The sequence below is a fragment of the Canis aureus genome, chromosome 29 (assembly GCF_053574225.1).
Source record: "Canis aureus isolate CA01 chromosome 29, VMU_Caureus_v.1.0, whole genome shotgun sequence".
NCBI lineage: Eukaryota > Metazoa > Chordata > Mammalia > Carnivora > Canidae > Canis > Canis aureus.
Window position 1 is genome coordinate 40926217 of NC_135639.1, and position 17648 is coordinate 40943864.

Below are 17648 nucleotides of genomic sequence, written 5' to 3' on the forward strand. Positions count from 1 at the left end.
TGCCAGGAGGGCCGAGGGAGGTCAGCGCAGCTCTTCGCAGCCCTGGCTCTGCCAGAGAGATCCTGGCTGAGGGAGGCCAGGCTCTGTAGCCTGAGTGCAGGCTGCCTCCAGCAGGAGGACCACCGGGGAGGACGCCCAGGAGGCAGAGCTGCAGTGAGCTCTCCCAGGCCCTCCCCAAAGCATCTGGCCCCAGAGTCTCCTGCAAGGCTTGGCACAGCCCTGCCCTACAGCCCTGCCAGGGATGTGGTGGTGCCTTGGGCAGGGCCTCAGGGCAGCCTCCTAAAAACAGCACGGTCACCCCGGTTTATAGGTGGAGAAACTGAGGCCCCCTCCTTTCCTCGGTAGCTTAGCTGGAACGTACACCCAGACCAGTGCACATTTAGACTCAAATCTTTGTCTTTGTGACCTTCAGCTGTGACCGTCACCTGCTGCCTGGGTCTCCACCCCCACCCCTAGGCCAGCCCTGTCACTGGGCTCAGCACTTGGAGTGCCCTGGGTCAGTGTTGCCATTTCCCAAGCCCCCGAGCAGCATAGAAGGTCAGTGCTCAGCACAGCTGAGGATCCTTGCCTCTTCAGCAGGCTCCCTCACACCCACTCTCCAGCCCCTGCAGTTCCCCATCAGACCCCACCCACATCTGCCCTGGGGCCTCTGCTCACCCACCCTACTCCCACGTGCCTGCTTGGCTGCCTCCCACTAATTCTTGCACCCCAGTCTCAACGTCACCTCCTCCCCCAAATCACCTGTATTTGGAAGCGCCTGGGGTTGTGGACTTCCCGATTCCTGGCTCACAGCCCTGTCTGGGAGGGAGGGTGAGCAGCGATGAGGGTTACCAGGGAGGCCATGGTTGTGCCGGGGTTGGGAGGGGGCTCCTAGAGATGGCGGTGCTGCCAGAGCAGCAGTGGGCCAGCCCTGCAGCAGCCGCCCTTGTCTGGCCAGCCTGCTTGCCCCATTGCATTTTCCACTACCTAGAACAGGGTAAGGCCTGAGTGCGAGGGTGAGGAAGGGTAGATGGACATGTAGACAGACAGAGGATGGCAGGTGTCCTGGGGACAGGAGACGGGCAAGCAGAAAGGGCTGCACGGGGTTACCCCAGCTTTGTGGGTCTCTGGAGGAGTTGTAGAATTCTCCTCAGTGTCTCTCTTCCCTGACGGGCCTTCAGTCCCCTGTAAGCCCAGGGGTGGGGAGCACTAACTCTGGATCCTTCACCGTCCTCCCCTCGGTGATCCCCATCCTGCACTAGCTCAGGAAGGACAGGGAGGGGCTCCTGGTGAGGACTGCAGGAGGGCCATCAGAGAGGCCATCAGAGCTGCTCCCAAGGGCTGGTAGGACATTTGCCCAGACTGGAGAGGAAGGAGCTTCCAGGCCGAGGTCTATGCACGGGCCAGAGGCAGGAAGGCAGAGTGTGGCTTAGGGGGCTCAAGTAGTATGTAACGTTGACCAAAGAGGGAGGCGGGCCAGAGGGAGGTGGGCACCCAGGGTGCCGTGCCAGTCGAGCCCCCTCCCCTTGGGGGACCCTCGGCCCACGTGCGGCTCCCCTCAACATGTCATCTTCCCGCTCACTGAAGGGCCTGGCACTGCCTCAGGTGGTGACGAGATGGTTTCCCGCTCCTACCTTCCGCGATCACCGCCCTGCTCCCTACCTCCCATGCCCACAGGACCCCGGGGCCGTCTGTGCCGTTCAGGTCAAAGCAGAGGGGTGAGGGCCTCCCCCAAGGCAGGCTTGGGCTGGGCGTGAGGTGGCAGGGCCTGGCGAGGACTCGGACCGTGGGGTGTGCTGTCCCGGCCATGGATGGCAGGACGCCGCCCCGTTGCTGTTCAGGGATACCTCCCGGCCTCCGGCCCTGTGGAGTTTTTCAAGAGAAGCTGGAAATCAATTTTTGTATGAAACCTCCTGATTTTAAATAACTCACATTACAGTGGTTTGCACACCAGCTAAACAAGAGCAGTTGAGCGCTGGTGATGGAGCCCTGGGTGAGGGGAGGGGGAACAGGGGTGCTGTGTCCCCAGGGCCAGCACAGGCCGCTCTCAGGCTCGGCAGAGAGGCCAGGACGCTGTTGACTGGCCCGCAGGCCACACCCCTGCGGGCAGGGGCCCCGGGCTCTCCCCCCAGGCCCGGGAGGCAGACAGCTTTGCCTTTCATGTCGCATTATAGTCTCTGCTTAGTGCTGACCATGTCTGTGGGAACTGCCAGTGAAGACTGGAGAAACTTGGGGAACAGGACTGGTGGGTGGATAGTATCCAGGTATCCGGGCATCAGTGTGGGTAAAGAGCAGCACTGTGGCCTAGAACATTCTCTAGGCCTGGAACCAGGCTGCTTGGGTTTGAACCTTGACCCTGCCATGTGCTGAGTGAATTTGGGCATGCTCTTCAACTTGTTTGCCTCTCAGTTTGTCCATCTGAAAAATGGGGATGATGCTGATAGTGACGTGAAAGTAATAGTCCCTAGGTTACAAGCTGCATGAGAATTATATGCACTGGTGTCTTTGAAGTGCTGAGAGCAGGACCTGGCACCTTGAGTGCCATGTGTTAGCTGTTTTAGCGCCCTCTCCTCACGCATATGCATGCACAGACGTGCACACACAAGTCCACTTGCATGTACACACTTCTCCCTAACGTATTGATGGTATCACTGGATGCATTCTACATGGGCATGTTTTCTAGAAGGGAGAAGTCTCACCACCCCCAGACTCTGTAGGCTTTGTACTTGGGTCGAGCAGGGGGAGAACGAACATTTACTGAGTCCTGCTCTATGCCAGGCACTGTATTAGGAACTGATGTATCTTATTTTAAACTAGCCAGTGTGGGGGGAGCTAAGTAGGTGCCCAGAGTCCTTCCACTGCTCAGTGGTAAGGGAGAGACTGAATGCTCACCTGACTGGCTCACCATCCACATCTCCGGCAGCCACATGCCTGGACAGAATGGAGCTCTGGCATCATGCCCCTGACACACCCCAGAAGCCACCCTGTGGGGGAAGTCTCTGCGTCATGTGTGCAAGTGGAAGATGTTAGGTATTTGAAAATCCTCATAGAGCTTAGGGCTGGGAGAAGTGTGTTTCTCCTGTTACCATCACTGTGAGAGCGAGAGCTTTATGGTCCTCAGCTACTTCCGCTCTTGGCCTAGGCCGCAAGGAGCCTCTTAGCTGGTTGTGTATTTAGTTGTCATAGATCTTCTCAGTCCAGAGTTCCTCTACTTCTTTCTCTCTCCTTTTATCCCTCATTTGCCTCTTGTCCTGTATTAAATGCTCTGGATCTCCTGCTTCCTGTGTTTGTTTGTTTGTTTGTTTTTACAAACATTATTGAAATGTAGCATATAAGAAAGTATATAAATCACAAGGGTAGTTTAATGATTTTTTTCAAAGTGAATACAGCTGGGTAAGGAGTACCCAGGTCCAGAATCAGAGCACTACCAGCACTCCCGAAGCCCCCTCCGACCCCTTCCAGTCACTGACCCACCAGGGTAACCACATCCTGCTCTGGTGTTGCATGTTACATAGATGGAGTCATGCAGTGTGAACTCTAGGTCTGGCTTCTGCTTGCAGTTATTTTTTAATTTTTAAAAATTCTTGGTGAAATAGAGTTAATATTTACCATCTTAACCATTTTTAAGTGTACATACATCTCAGTGGCATTAAGTACATTTACAATGTGCAGTCATCACCACCTTCCAGCTCCAGAACTCCTTCATCTTGTAAAACTGAAACTCTACCCCATTAGATAGCAGCTCTCCATTCCTGCCCCCATCCTCCAGTCCCTGGCAACCACCATCCTCCTTTCCGTCTTTATGAATTCTTATTGTAAGTACTTCACAGAAGCGAAATCATACGGTATTTGTCTTTTTGTGGCTGGCTTATTTCACTTTGACATAATGTTTTTGAGATTCATCCACATTGGAGCATGTGTCAGAGTTTCCTTTTTATTTTAATTCTGAATAGTATTCCATTGTATGTATGTACCACGTTTTGTTTATCCGTTTATCTTTTGATAGACACTTGGGTTGTTTCTACCTTTGGCTTTGGTTTGGTTTGGTTTTGTTTAAGCAAGTTCTATACCCAGCCTGGGGCTTGAACTCTTGGCTGTGAGATCAAGAGTCATAGGCTCTACTGACTGAGCCCGCCAAGTGCTCCTACCTTTTGAATAGGCGAATAATGTTCTATGAACATGGATGTAGAAATGTCTGTTCAAGTCTTTGCTTTTGGTTCCTTTGCTTATTTACCTGGATGTGGAATTGCTGGATCATACAGTAATCCTGTTTTACATTTTTGAGGACACTGCCCTGTTTTCCCTAGTGACTGCACCATTTTCATTCCTTTCAACAGTGCACAAGGGCTCCAATCTCTCCACATCCTCACCAATACTTGCTGCTTTCTGATTTGATAGTAGTCATCCTCCCGGGGTGCAAGGTGGTACCTCACTGTGGCTTCACTTGCATTTGCCTAACGATCGGTGATGCTGAGCCACGAGTAAGTTTTCACATCAGTGAGTCATCTGTCTTGTGCGAGCTGCTTGCCATCTGTTCTTATGGTTGTCTGGTTCTGCACAGTATGAGTAGACCATGACATGCCCACTCATTTTACTGCTGATGGGCATCAGGTGGTTTCCCATTTGGACGGATTGCAAAGAATGCCGCTAAGAACATTCTAGGGCACATCTTTTGGGGGACATAGTTCTGGGATCTTAAATGTAAGTCACTCCTGTTTGGAGGTGAGTGTTGTACAGATAAATGAATCAATAAAATGCATAATCCGTGTTCCCTGAGGGCCCTCTGAAAGTTCTTCAGGCTTAGACATATTCCACAGCACAGGATAGGCCCCCTGCCCACTGTCCCCTCCTGCTTGTGGCCCAGGGTCCAGCTGCCTGGTATAGACCCCTCCCTCCAGATCCTCATCTGCTCCCTCAGAAGAGAGACACTTTTGGCCCTGACAGCACCTCCGGCCCCCCATTGTCCAAAGCACCCTTCCCCCACCACTGAGCTGGACAGCTGAGAGTGTGACCAGTTCCTCTCTGTGCCCAGGGATCTTTGGGCAGCGCCTAGAGGACACAGTCCACCATGAGCGGAAGTATGGCCCCCGTCTGGCCCCCCTGCTGGTGGAACAGTGTGTGGACTTCATCCGGGAGCATGGGCTCACCGAGGAGGGGCTCTTCCGCATGCCAGGCCAAGCCAACCTGGTGAGGGACCTGCAGGATTCCTTCGACTGTGGGGAGAAACCACTGTTTGACAGGTGAGCTCCTGAGGGAAAGCAGTAGAGATGGGATCACCGGTCCATTTCCTGCTGTAGGGGCTCCTCCCAGGACACAAGCACCAGGGGGCAGTAAGTTGGCCTCCAGGAAGCCTGGCAGCAAGGTGGTGGTGGCATGGCTCCCCACAATAGCACCCCCCAGCACCCAACTGTTCCCATGGGCAGAGCATTGGGCACAGAATCAGTGCAGAAGCCCTGGGCCTCCTCTCAGGGATGGATCCTGCCATGGATGAGGCACACTCATGACTATGCAGGCTGTTTCCACAGTGGATGCCTGTAAACCCAACCCAGGCAGGGGAAAAGAAGGGCCTCTGCTGGTTCCATTTGGGACTCTAGACCTTCTGCAGGGCCCCTCTCTCAGCTTCCCACCCTTCAGGCCCCTTCAGTGGCAAGATGGAGCAGCCCCACATTCTCTCAGATACCAGGGGTGGGGAGCCGGTACCTGTCCTATCCCATCACTGGGACTTCCCCATTGAGGGCTGCACTGTGTGGGTAGAGTCAACTTAACTTAGGAGCCCAGGGAGGGCTATGACCGGGGAGGTGGCTCCCTGGGGCCTCTTCTCCCAGACAGGACCCCACCCGTCACAGAGTAGTTTTCATAGAAAGTTCTTCCTGCATCAAGCCAGCCTTGGCCTCTGTTGGAGCATCTCAGCTCTGCCTTCACAGTCACAGATAAGCCCATGGGTTCCTGCTGGCAGCCCTGGCCTTCCCAGCCCTTGTCTTGGGGCAGAACACCCTCAGTCCCTCCAGCCTCTACCAGGACCCATCACTGCAGTGGGCAAGTCTGTCAGTAGATGTAGAGCTTGGGACTGCCCCCATTCTGAGGGGAGGTCTGCCCTTAGGAAAGAAGAGATACCAAGGAATGGAAGTGTTATCCAACAGGTGGAGAAACTAAGGCTCTCGGGTTAGCTCCCTCTGTCTGAGTCCCGCCCACAGAAAGGGCAGAAGCTGATTGGGACCCCTGAGCTGTCCTCCCTGCCTGTGCACCCAGCCCCCTTCCACCACATGCTGTGAGCCTGGTCCTGGGGGAGTGAGCGGGACAGGTGACAGCACCTGCCTTAGTGGGGCTCTCAGTCTGGTGGGCATCCACAGAGCTGTGGGCTGCAGAACATTCTCCTTGGGTGCTGGGATAGGGTGCCTGGATTCAGGGCAGGTGTGTGTAGTGGGAGAGGATGGTGAGGAGGGCGTGGTTCAAGGAGTACCAAGAAAAAGCCTTAAGCCACTGTTTAAAAGGAAAGCTCTGCAGTGAGTAGGGAAAGAAGGAGAGGATGAGGAAGTGTGTTTCTAGGCAGGGAGGAAAGAACGGGAGACAGAATGCTGGGCCAGACTCCCTAGACCAGGGTAGGGCAGAGGATCTGGCTACAGGAACCTGGGGGGCAGAAGGCTGTGGACTGGGGCTGCGGACCCCGGCTGTGGGCCAGGCCTCCCAGGCCCAGGAGTACTGAAAGCTGAGGGCATAGAGGAGGAGCCAGGGTGGGGCTCCAGCTTGAGAAGCCAGAAGGGACCCTAGGGCTTAACTCAGCAAGACCAGCTGTGGACAGCCAAGGCCAGGTGGCACCTTAAGGGCACAGCCGCATTCTCTTGGCCCCAGCCTCATCTTTCCTGAGTTCCTGCCATGAGGAAGATGCAGGCTCAGGGTTTAAATCCAGGGCCCTAGAAAAACATGAAATACCTAGTGCCCAGGTCCATCCAGGAAGGCAAGCTTAGAGGAGGTGCCAAGACCCCAGTTCAGAACCTGAACCCAGAGGCCAATAGGCCCAGGGCTGCTGCTCTTCACTGGGGGAAAGCCAGCTTGGGCAAATCCAAGCTGGGGAGCAGAAAACTGGGGCCTCCGAGTAGACACACAGAGCACTGGGGCGCTGGAAATAGGGTGATGAACATAGACGCCCAGGGTCTATAATGTGCCTAAGAGCCCAGAGGCTGAGAGGGAGGGCCCGACCTCTGAGCTGCCTGGGCCCTAGTGGCCAGGGCTCAGGGACGCCTGCTCTTTCCAGGAGTTCAGCAGGCTAGCATGCCAGGTGCCTTTGCCATGGCCCCTCCCCTTACACTGTGGGCCAGTCTGGGGGTGGGGAGAGAGCAAGCTCAGGCTTCCCATCACCCAGTGCCTGCTTAGAGCGGAGCAGCTCTCATGTTGCCCTGCAGAGGACCCCAGAGGGACCACCAGGCCAGCAGAAAGGGGCCCTTCACTCCTGCCGGTTTCCTGGCTCACTGTACACACACAAACACACACGGACAGGAGAGCAGAGGCTGCCCCTGGGGGAGTGGCACAAGGTGCTGGCCACCCCTGGGGTTCCCTGGTGTCCCAGGCCTCATGCATGTCCCCCTGCCCACAGCACAACAGACGTGCACACGGTGGCCTCTCTGTTGAAGCTCTACCTGCGGGAGCTCCCTGAGCCCGTGGTCCCCTTCGCCAGGTATGAAGACTTCCTTAGCTGTGCCCAGCTGCTCACCAAGGACGAGGGGGAGGTCAGTAGCTCCTGGGGCCCATTCTGGGAAGCGGGTCTGCTGGGAGGCGGGTGTATGGAGCAGGGCACAAACTGACTTTCCTGGCCCATAGATCCTGGCCCACAGCCTGCTCTGTAAGATGGGAGGTCATGAACCTCCTGCTCTGTGAAGGGGGGCCTGGAACATCCTGCTGTCTGCATGTTGTGGGCGGGGGGCAGCTCTGAATGGAGGGGACTGAGAGCATCCCCTGTCTGCATACGGTCCTCTCTGTGTGCAGACCTCAGTCTCTGGGAAGGACAGGCCGAGTTCCCGTCATGGTTCTGGGTGCCTGGGGCCCAGGTCTGGACCCCCACACAGTAGGGACTCCTCCTACTACCCACCTCAACCTTAGGCTACCCAGGCCAGCCATTGGGTTCAGAAACCACCAGACCCTTCATCTATTTATATCCTGTCTCCTCCCAAAAGAATTTGAGACTACTTCCAGGACAGAGGGCTCCCAGCCTACCATCACCCTCTCCTGCAGGTGCCTTTGGCTGGGCAGGGACTATATGCTGACCTTCTGGCCCTGTGGGAGATGAGGGGTCTTTACCTGGCAAATATTTGTGTCTCCATAAATGTGCTGAGCCCTGGCCCTGCCATTCCTCTTTAGCCCTGCAGAGGCATACCCTTCACATCAGTTCTCCAGAGTAAATCGGCTCCCACAAGATGTCACAAGCCTAGCCTCGCTGCTCCTCCGAGGGAGATGGAGGTGGTGGCACCTTCTGGTCCCCTGAGGCTTGGCTACAGGTCTGGACTCTGATTCCTGCCCCTGCTCCCAGCCCTCCCTCCAGCAAAAGGGCCTTGGAGTCTCCTTGCTGGCCTTTGAAATGCTCTTTTTCTCTTTCAATCCCAAGGGGACTCTGGAGTTGGCTAAACAAGTGAGCAGCCTTCCCCTGGCCAACTACAACCTGCTCAGATATATCTGCAAGTAAGTGAGTAGGGGCAGAGAGCTTCCCTTCCTGCACTTTGGCTCAGTTCCCTTTACAGAGGGGCCCCGGTCATTCTCACACCCCACACCCACCCTCCCCAGGTGTTGCTGGAGCCAGTGAGGGGCATAAAGAACACAGCCCCTATGCCCATGGAGCTGACACTCCCCATGGGAGCAGGTGGTGTTCGATAGTTTCCGGTGCATCATTTCTGAAGAGGAGAGATGCACCCTCTGTCCCTGGAGTCCTCTCTGGGTGCCTGTCCCTGTCCCCTCCCTTCAGGGGTCAGCCTCCTGAGCACAACGGCCTAGGCCCAGGTGCTGGGAGCGGGCATGCGTGTGGCCCTCATCTAGCGCCATGCCTGAGGGCTCTGGGCCTTCTGGGGCATCTGCCCCCACTGCAGGCAGGAGAGTCCTGTGTCCTCCCTTGTCCCATTGGCCTCTGCTCTGGATGGCCGCCTCCTGCCCCACAGAGGGGGAAGCTCTGCCCTCTTCTGAGTTTGGCAGGGCAGCTGGCTATGCCCGGCAGCTTGCGGATACCCTTGGATGTGGCTGCGCTTGGGCCCGGCAACTCCCAGCGGATCTGGCATCAGCGTTTGCTTCTCTGCCAGCTGCTTCTTCCTTACTGTACAGGTTTCTGGATGAAGTTCAGTCCCACTCAAATGTCAACAAGATGAGCGTCCAGAACCTGGCAACTGTTTTTGGACCTAATATACTTCGGCCACAGATAGAAGACCCAGTAACCATCATGGAAGGTAACGGTGGAGGTGTGCACGGCGGTACCGGGTGCTGCCTGGGTCTGGCCTCCCCTCAGTCCCAGGCGTGTCCTCAGAAGCATCACCCTACATCAGTCCAGCCCAGGGCCCAGCCGGTAGGAAGGGGCTGTGTCCCGGGGACCTGGCAGGAGCCTCTAGACCTCCTCACCACCCCCTCCCCAACCCCATGGGGTCCAGCTATAAAAGCAGAAGGAACTTTGGCCTGTGGATGGGGTCCTTGGGAGCAATTAGAATGGCAGGAGAGGCTGGGGTGGGGGAAAGAGGTCAGCTCCCTTGTCCTTAAATAAACAATGATGTTTTTGTTTCCCTTAAGTAAATGTTATTTAGTTGTCGCTGGCTCCCAGATGTCAGAGCCATTCCCTGGGGGGAGATAATAATAATAGTGATAAAAAATAGCAATAGCAGCTGCTTGGCATTCTTGGGGTGGCACGCTTGCTCAGATCTCCCTGGGACTGTTGAGCCCACTCTCTCACGTTGAGCTCCCAGGTTCTGGGCCTGCCAGGCTGAACAAATGGCCAACAGCAAACACCGAGTTCCTGCTTCACCCATTTTTGTGGCCTAAGGATTCCTTATGTTTTCCAGGACCCTTATAAGGTTACCCCTAGTGGGAGGGCCCACCCGACCACCCCTCCTTCCTTATCACCTGAAAACCTTCCCAGTCTCTGGTCTTTAGTGGAGGGTAATAGGAGGGAACACGGCAAGCAGATAGGTACCATGGTTCCACTGTACTGCCCCCCTTTCATCGCGGACCCCCAAGCCCCTGTGTCAGGCACTACAGGCTGCATCTCAGGGGCTGTGGCCTGGAGAAGAGGTATTGTGTGTGTCACTGTGTGTGTCACTGTGTGTGTGTGTGTGTGTGTGACAGAGAGAGGGAGAGAGAGAGAGGGAGAGCATGCAGGGGGAGGCAAGGGCAGGTTGTGCATGTTGGGGGCTGCATACATTCATTTGTGAGTTGTGACCGTGTGGATGTGGGATTGTGTGTGTGTGTGTAAGACATCTCTGTCCCTGTCCCAGAGCCTCGTGCCCCCCCAGAATGTGGCCGGCCAGGCACAGCCCTCATTGGCAGTACAGGGGACTGACGTGGTACAGCTGAGAAGGCTGTGGCGTCTAGGTCCTGCGGCTGGCCCGCCCCGCAGCCTCGCTGGGCACAGTGCCCGCCTCTCCCCACACCTGGCCGGGCGGCACAGCGCCTCCTCCGTGTCCAAGGGAGGGGATCCGCGGGCAGGATTCTTCAGGCTGTCTGGGTCTGGAGGACGTGGTGGCCGTCCTTTCCTCTGGAGAGGCAGACGGCGAGCTCCTGCTCCTCTCTTGAGGGGCACCCCAGGCTGGGTGTGGTCTAGAGAGCCCGGACTTAAGGCGGCCGCAGCCAGGCCTTCTCACTGTCCTCCTGGCAGGCACTTCTCTGGTCCAGCACCTGATGACTGTCCTGATCCACAGACACAGCCAATTGTTCGCTGCGCGGGCCGAGGAAGGACTGGCCGCCCCGCGTGGGGGCCCACCGTGCACCGTGAGCTGGGGCTCTGGGGAGGTCCCGGGGGGTGCCCCGCCGGATCCCGGCAGCCCCGGCACCCCTGGCCTGCCGTCGCACAGGACCTCATCTCCGGATGGGGCCACCGTGGCGGCGCTATCCAGAACCTCTCCTACGGGCCTGGGTGGCCGAGGCAGCCCTGTCGCCACCAGCCCTGGGAAGACGGTGCAGACTCTGCCCAGCTGGAAGTCCTCCTCCCGGCAGTCGGGGTCCCGTCCGGGGAGCCCGAAGGGGGGCGGCTCATCCCTGGAGGGGCCCATCATCTCCGGAGGGAACCGGCTCGCGGACGGGCTGTCCTCTCTGCGCGGCCCCCGCCCGGCCTCTGCGGGAGAGCGGCTCAAGGGCTGCAGCTCTGCGCAGAGACTGTCCACTTACGACAACGTGCCCCCGCCCGGCGGCCCGGCTCCCGGCACGGCCTGGTCGGGGGCCTCCTCTGACGAGGCGGCGGCCGGGGGCTCGGCGGGCAGCTGCGCGGCCTGCGGGGCCGGCGACTCGGCCGCCCGCAGCTCCCCGCACACCGAGGGGGCCCCCGAGCCCCGCGCCGCCGCCAGCAGCAGGGGGGACCGCCGGGCTCCCGAGCTGGGCCGTGGCCCGGACGAGGCGGGCGCCCGCGTCGGCGGCGGCGAGCCCAGCGACCCAGGCGGCCCGACCCAGGACCACGCCCGCTGCTCCGAGGCTCTCCGGGGCCTGGTCGCGGAGCTCAGGGCACAGCTGTGCCGGCAGAGGACCGAGTACGACACGAGTATCAAAAGGTAAAGGGCTGCGGCCCCGGGGCGAGTGCGAGGCTGGCGCCCCCCGGCCGGGCAGGGCCCTCGTGGTCGTCGGCCTCCGGTCGCGCCTCTGGTCCTGAGAGAAAGCCTCCCTGAGGCGAGGCTCAGAGCAGCCGGCCCCTGGAAGCCTCTTTTCTGGGGGAAGCCCCCAGGACAGGGCTGGGAATGGAGGGGCAGGGTCCTCTGTCTGCAGCAGCTCGGGAGCCACAGGGCCGGGCGTGCACTCAGAGCTCCACAACGCCTGCCGCCTGCCGAGGGAGCCAGCGAGTCACAGCCTCCGCCCGCGCTGCTCAGAGCACCTTTACCACAGAGACGCAGCATGGGAGTCCCCGTGTGGCCTTCAGGCAGGAGGCGGGCCCCCTGGGGTGTGCGTGGACCCCAGGAAGTGCCCGCATGCACTGGTGTCCTCGCTGGCTGACCGTGGTTGGGCCTGATATGCAATGAGGGCTCCTTCCAGGATTCTAAGTCCAATTTCCCATGAGGAGGGAGCTGGCTGTGCTGAGCCCTGCCCTCCTACCTTCCCTGGCCACAGGAGGATGCCTTGTGCCACATGCTGAGCCTTGCAAGCTTGTTCACAGGTGGCCCTAGTTTGATCCTTCCAGCCTCCCTGGGAGGAAGGTGTTTTCCAGCTCTGAGGCACCAGGTTCTCCAAGGTTACCAGCAGGGCCTGCACTGGCCAGTGTGCAGTGCTTCCGCCACCATCTCAGGCTTCCATCCCTGGCCCCAGCTATCTGACCTATAAATCAGGCCCCACCCACTGGCAGAAGGTGTTAGTGGGCTCTGAGGTCCTCTTTTCCCCCATCAGACAGTGGAGGTAGAGGGGGGTTCCTGCTCCTAACTCTGAGCCTGATATTTCTAAGGGAGTAGGAGTGGCAGCATTTGGTCTTTTTGTTCTGCAGGAGGTCAGGTCAGGGAGGGTCATGGCAGGTGATACCTGAGCCAGGAGTTGCAGGACCAGTAGGAATGGGCTGAGCAAGGAGGAGGAAAGACACCACATGAGTAAAACTGAGGTATACAGTTAGGTGGAAACCTCACAAATGTGAGCATTGGGTTGGAATTTACCAGGCAGAGGGAACAGTGGAACATCCTGCAGATACAGAGGAAGATGATGACAGACCTGAAGATGAGCTCACAGACAAAAACTACAGAATACATGGGAAATGTTACTAGGTGAAGGCTGTCCTCACATAGCCTCAGAGGAAGTCAGAACCAACTTCTCACTTCCTTAGCTATTTGTGGACCAACTTGAGCTTCTAGTTCTTTGACCTGCTAAGAAGCTTGACTTCTCAGGGGAAAATGCAGTGTTGTTTCATGGAGGGCTCTGGATAAGACTGCCTAGGGCTAGGTCCCTGTCCACTGTGTATTGGCCGAGCATCCCAGGCAGGCTCTCTGACCCCAGTGTGTACTGGCCAAGTGTCTGCCTGGGCAGGCTCTCTGGGCTCCGGTGACCTCACCCATTTGTCATGAGGATTAAGTGCCACAGTAGATGAGAGTGTTCAGCACAGGACCTGGTGCATCCAGAGTGCTCAGGAAGCTTTTGCTGCTCACATAACCTCCTGCTTCATGGGTTGGAGATAAGCTAAAGCTCTCAGAGGCAAAGGGGTGGAAGGAACAGCCCTTGTAGCATCCTCACTAGGTCATGTTGTCATCCTGATTGGAGAGGTGGTCTAGGGAGAGAAGAGTCTGTGTGAGCGTAAGAAAGACTGGAGCCTCACCAGTGGGTCTTTAGGGAATACGGCTGCACATATGGAGTCAGTCAGCACTGGGTCTGTCTAGTGGTTTGGGAGAAACCAGCTTTCTGCCCTGCCTCCCAGGACTCAGAACCCTTCCCCTGTGCCAAATCCTGTATTCCCAAAGAGAATCCACTGAGTGTCTGTGATGTGCAGATACTGTACTAGACACAGGGGACACAAGCCAAGACCAAAACTGATCAAAACCTTTGCCCTCATTCTTAATTTGGTGGTGCTTGGGAGTTGGGGGTGGAGAGAGACTGTAAGCAAGATAGATTTTAAAAATGCATGGTGTGTTAGAAGGTTAGATAAAGGAAGAGAACACAGCAGGGTGAAGGGAAGGGGGGCATGGGGAGTGAGGGTCGGAAGGCAATGCTGGGATAGAGGGAAGGCCAGGTGCAGAAGCCCGGGGGTTGTGGCCAGGAGAGGCAGGTAGAAGAGAGTGGGGACGAGGGGAGTGTGAGAAAGGGGGTCGAGGGCACAGGGTGGGGCTCCAGGCTAGACATGTGGGTATCATGGACCTAAGGGGCAGCAGTCGAGATGGGGAGAAGAGCCAGATTATCAATGTATTTGGAAGTTTTTCCTAATTGGTCCGATGTGGGGGTGAAAGAACTGACTTAAGGGACAATATTTTTGTCTTGGCGGAGTAACTGGAAGAAGATGTTCACTGAGTGGGACACCAGGGCTGCAGAAGTGGCTTGGAGAAGGATCAGGAGCTATCTGTGGACCTGTTAAGGTGCAGTGCTTATGAGGTTTCTGAGTGGAGTTGAGGGAGATGGAGGCTGTGAGGGGTTGCCAGCGTGTAAATGATGCTCTGAGTCTGGAGACTGGGTGAGGTCATACGAAGACCCACATAGAGAAGCAGACGGGTAGCCCAGGCCTGAGCTTGAGAGCACCAGGGCAGAGGAACGAGCAATGAGGGGTCTGTGGAGAGGTTCTTCTGATGGCATGTCTTGTGCTCCCCAGACGGAGGGCTGGGGTGCAGGGAGCTTTCCTGCCTTCTTCGTGCTTTGTGTTCAATGCTTGAGGGTGGAGGCCTGGGCTTCCTCCTGGACAGGCTGGGGAATGGATATTTACTCCACGTACAAGTAACAGGTGTTGTGCTGTGTGCTCCTGGTTCTTCTTCGTCCATAGTAGCGGTAGCTCTTGGGGGGAGGGTTGGCACCTGTATTTTTTCAGAAAAGACACCAGAACTCAGAGCAGCCCATGTTGCTTCATAAATAGCCAGCCTGGGGCTCACACTGCCGTATGTTGGCTCCCAGGGGCTGGGCTCAGCGTGCCCTAGAGGCCTCATAGGATGTAGTCATCTGGTCGAAAAGACGGATGGGCCAACCTTGGCACAGCATGGTGTCAACATCCGTAGCAGCATGTCTGCGGTGGCATAAGAAACACTAATGTGGCCTCCTGGGGAGGATCCAGAGAAGTATCACCAAGGGTGAGACATCTGAGCTGGGGCATGAAGGACAAGGAAGAGTGGAGGTGACAACCCTAATGGAGTCGCGGTGTCTGGCTGGGACCTGGGGGGCCATGGGAGGTGGGGCAACCAGAGGAAGGCCGGAGCACTAGGAGCCTCGCAGAAGAGCAAAGGCACGGGGACAGTTTCCTACTTCCCTCTCCATTTGGGGACCGGTCCTGTTTTCTGCCAGCCGGCAGTCCATTCCTCTGTGGACGGTTGGCTGGGCGGGAGGGTGGCAGACTTTATATTTTAGCAAGGACTCAGAGAGGTCTCCAGCCTCAAGTGCCAAAGGGCTAGATGCTCACGCTGGCATTTCTGGATCACAGGCTGAGGGGAGGTCCCCTGGGGGTGAGGCCTGTTGGCTCGAGGGTCAGTGCCAGGGTCCTGTGAGGAGCTGATGAGGCCTACAGGGCCCATCCCAGAGCCAGGTCTCAGCTTGTGCTCATCTTTCACCACCATGGGCCGCCTGACCAGCTCCTTTGGAAGGAGTGCATGCAGGTACATGTTTCCTGAAACCCAGCCAGCCAAAGGCTAAATCAGTGTCTTTCTTCTTCATTTTAAAGACTTGAAGAAGGTAGTGCCAGCCTGAGGAAACAAATGTCACGGCTAGAAGAAGAACTGGACCAAGAAAGGAAAAAGCACACAATGCTGGAAATAAAGCTGAGGAACTCAGAGCGGGCACGGGAAGATGCAGAGAAGAGGAACCAGCTGCTGCAGAAGGAAATGGAGGAGTTTTTTTCAACCTTGGGAAGCCTGACTGTTGGGGCAAAAGGTGACAAAGCCCAAAAGTGAAGATGTGGAAAGAGCTCCCTCCCACAGCAGTGCTTGCCTGCCTCAGGAGGAGCCACAAACCCCTGCAGCTTGGACCTGGGCTTCAGGGGTGCCAGGAGCTCTGGAGCCAGTGGAGGGAGGAGTCCTGACACCCCCAGGGGGACTGTTGGGAGCCCAAGCCCCATGTGGGATCTGGATGCTGCTCCGACCATGCAGGGCCTGGTAGGTGTCAGAGGGGACAATCCCGTGACCACCAAAGCACCTGGGATCAGAGTAGCCCACTGGGAACATTTTGCATTCTTTATTAAATTTGCTGTCATGGCACGATGTCTGGATGCCTGACTCCTTTATGGTCATGCAGAATGGGTGTTACCAAGTTGCTCACAGAGTCGGAAGTCCTCGGGGTGTCCCACAGTGGAATGGCCTTACGAAGCTCTGAGGAATACCCAGTGTGATCACAGTCACTGAAGCTGGATTGATGCAAATCTACGTTTTGCTCCATACTCCCTGTGCCCAGGGCAGGACAGTTTTCCTGTCAGTTCTTCCTTCCCCCGCTGAGCCACCTGGGCCTGTGCAGCTGGCAGCTGGTCTGGAATTCCTCACAAGCCTTCCACCATAGCCTGCTTGCTTTTGCTTCACCCCATATCTGCTCCAGGGCTAGAGCCTATGAGGCAGAGCTCAGCATGGCACTGTACAGCTCACTTCTGCACCTGGGTCTGTGCGGGGGAGCAAGGCATGTGTACAAAGGAAAAGGGAGCCATGGGGATGGGACGTGCCGGTTCTCTGTCCTCCCGGGGCCCCACGAGCTGGGCCCTGTTTCTCTCCACACTTCCCTCGGGCTAGTACTAGTCCCGCTCCCTTCCATGCCCATTTTACCTTCCTTCTCCAGCTCATCCCCAGACTTCAGAGCTCCATTAGGGCAGACCCTATAAGAAAGTCTACCTGGCCACCGCAGCACATGTACTGGCCTGGGCCAGAGCTCCTAGGGTTGGGATTTAGGGAGCAACAAAGGAGTGGCCTCAGAGCAGACTGGGCTGGTGTTCCTTCACTTGCTCCTGCTCATAGTGTCCTTACCTATCACCTCTTGCTACCCTGAACACTAAAGTGCCCCAATTTCTGATCACTATCTCGGGAAAAGTCCCTCAGGCCCAACCATCCATCTACCTACAGTCAAGTATACACTGTTGCACTGATGCTTTAAATGCCAGGCTATTGGTGCTTCCAAGAAGAGCTGGCTTCATACCGTGAGGTATAAGCCCACATGCCCAAGTTGGCTAGTAACTTCCATAGCGGTGAGGCAGGCTGACCACAGGCCACCTGTGGTCTTACCAACCAGGAAGCCAGATGCCTGCCAAGGGCACCCAGCAGCATCAGCCATCAAGAGTTCTCTTGGGGAACTGTGAGGAGGGAGGGGGTCAGTGGAGACCAATACCCAGATCTACTGTCAGGCAATCTACTAGCAGATGATTTGGGTGACCGGCTTCCCCAGAAGGTAAAATATTGCTCTCCTCTCTATTCAAGGAGAAAGAGAAAGAAATTGAAGGGACTGATTCCTCAACAAGATAGGAGTTGGCCCCATCTCAGGGGAGAAACTGAGGCTAGGACAAGATCAGTGGGAACACCCGTGTATTCTCATGGTCCTGGGATCCCTTACCACAGTCCCGGGATTCTGCCCACATTGACTTGGAGAGGAACACTGCTAGGCTATCAAAGGAGCGGGAAGACAAAAGGGGTTTCACATGATGAAAAGGAAGGTTGCCAGGCTGCTTTCAGCCCTTCAGACTGGCAAGGCTCAGCTTCCAGCCGAGGCCAAAACCAGCTCATGAACCCTGTCTGCCACCTGCTGGTGGAAGTAGGATCTGCAAGTGCGATTCTTCTCTGAAAATCAGCCAACATCCAGTAGAAGTTCTGTCCTCCAGTTCTCACTTAACCAGCACTTTCCATTCGATTTGTAAAGCCTATGGCCTTCTG

The 17648-nt window shown here is 56.8% G+C and overlaps 1 protein-coding gene across 5 annotated transcripts in view; it reads left to right on the forward strand.

The window, feature by feature from the left end:
• ARHGAP22 (Rho GTPase activating protein 22) overlaps window positions 1–16001 on the forward strand; it is a 135717-nt gene extending 119716 nt beyond the window's left edge. For all 5 annotated transcript variants that reach the window (XM_077878628.1, XM_077878630.1, XM_077878629.1 and 2 more), the window contains 6 exons: window positions 5012–5219; window positions 7571–7703; window positions 8576–8649; window positions 9280–9401; window positions 10817–11702; window positions 15470–16001. In XM_077878628.1, the coding sequence (XP_077734754.1) occupies window positions 5012–5219; window positions 7571–7703; window positions 8576–8649; window positions 9280–9401; window positions 10817–11702; window positions 15470–15698 (1652 nt within the window). In that variant the 3' untranslated portion in view covers window positions 15699–16001. The remainder of the gene's footprint in view (window positions 1–5011; window positions 5220–7570; window positions 7704–8575; window positions 8650–9279; window positions 9402–10816; window positions 11703–15469) is intronic.
• Window positions 16002–17648: the final 1647 nt, after the last annotated feature.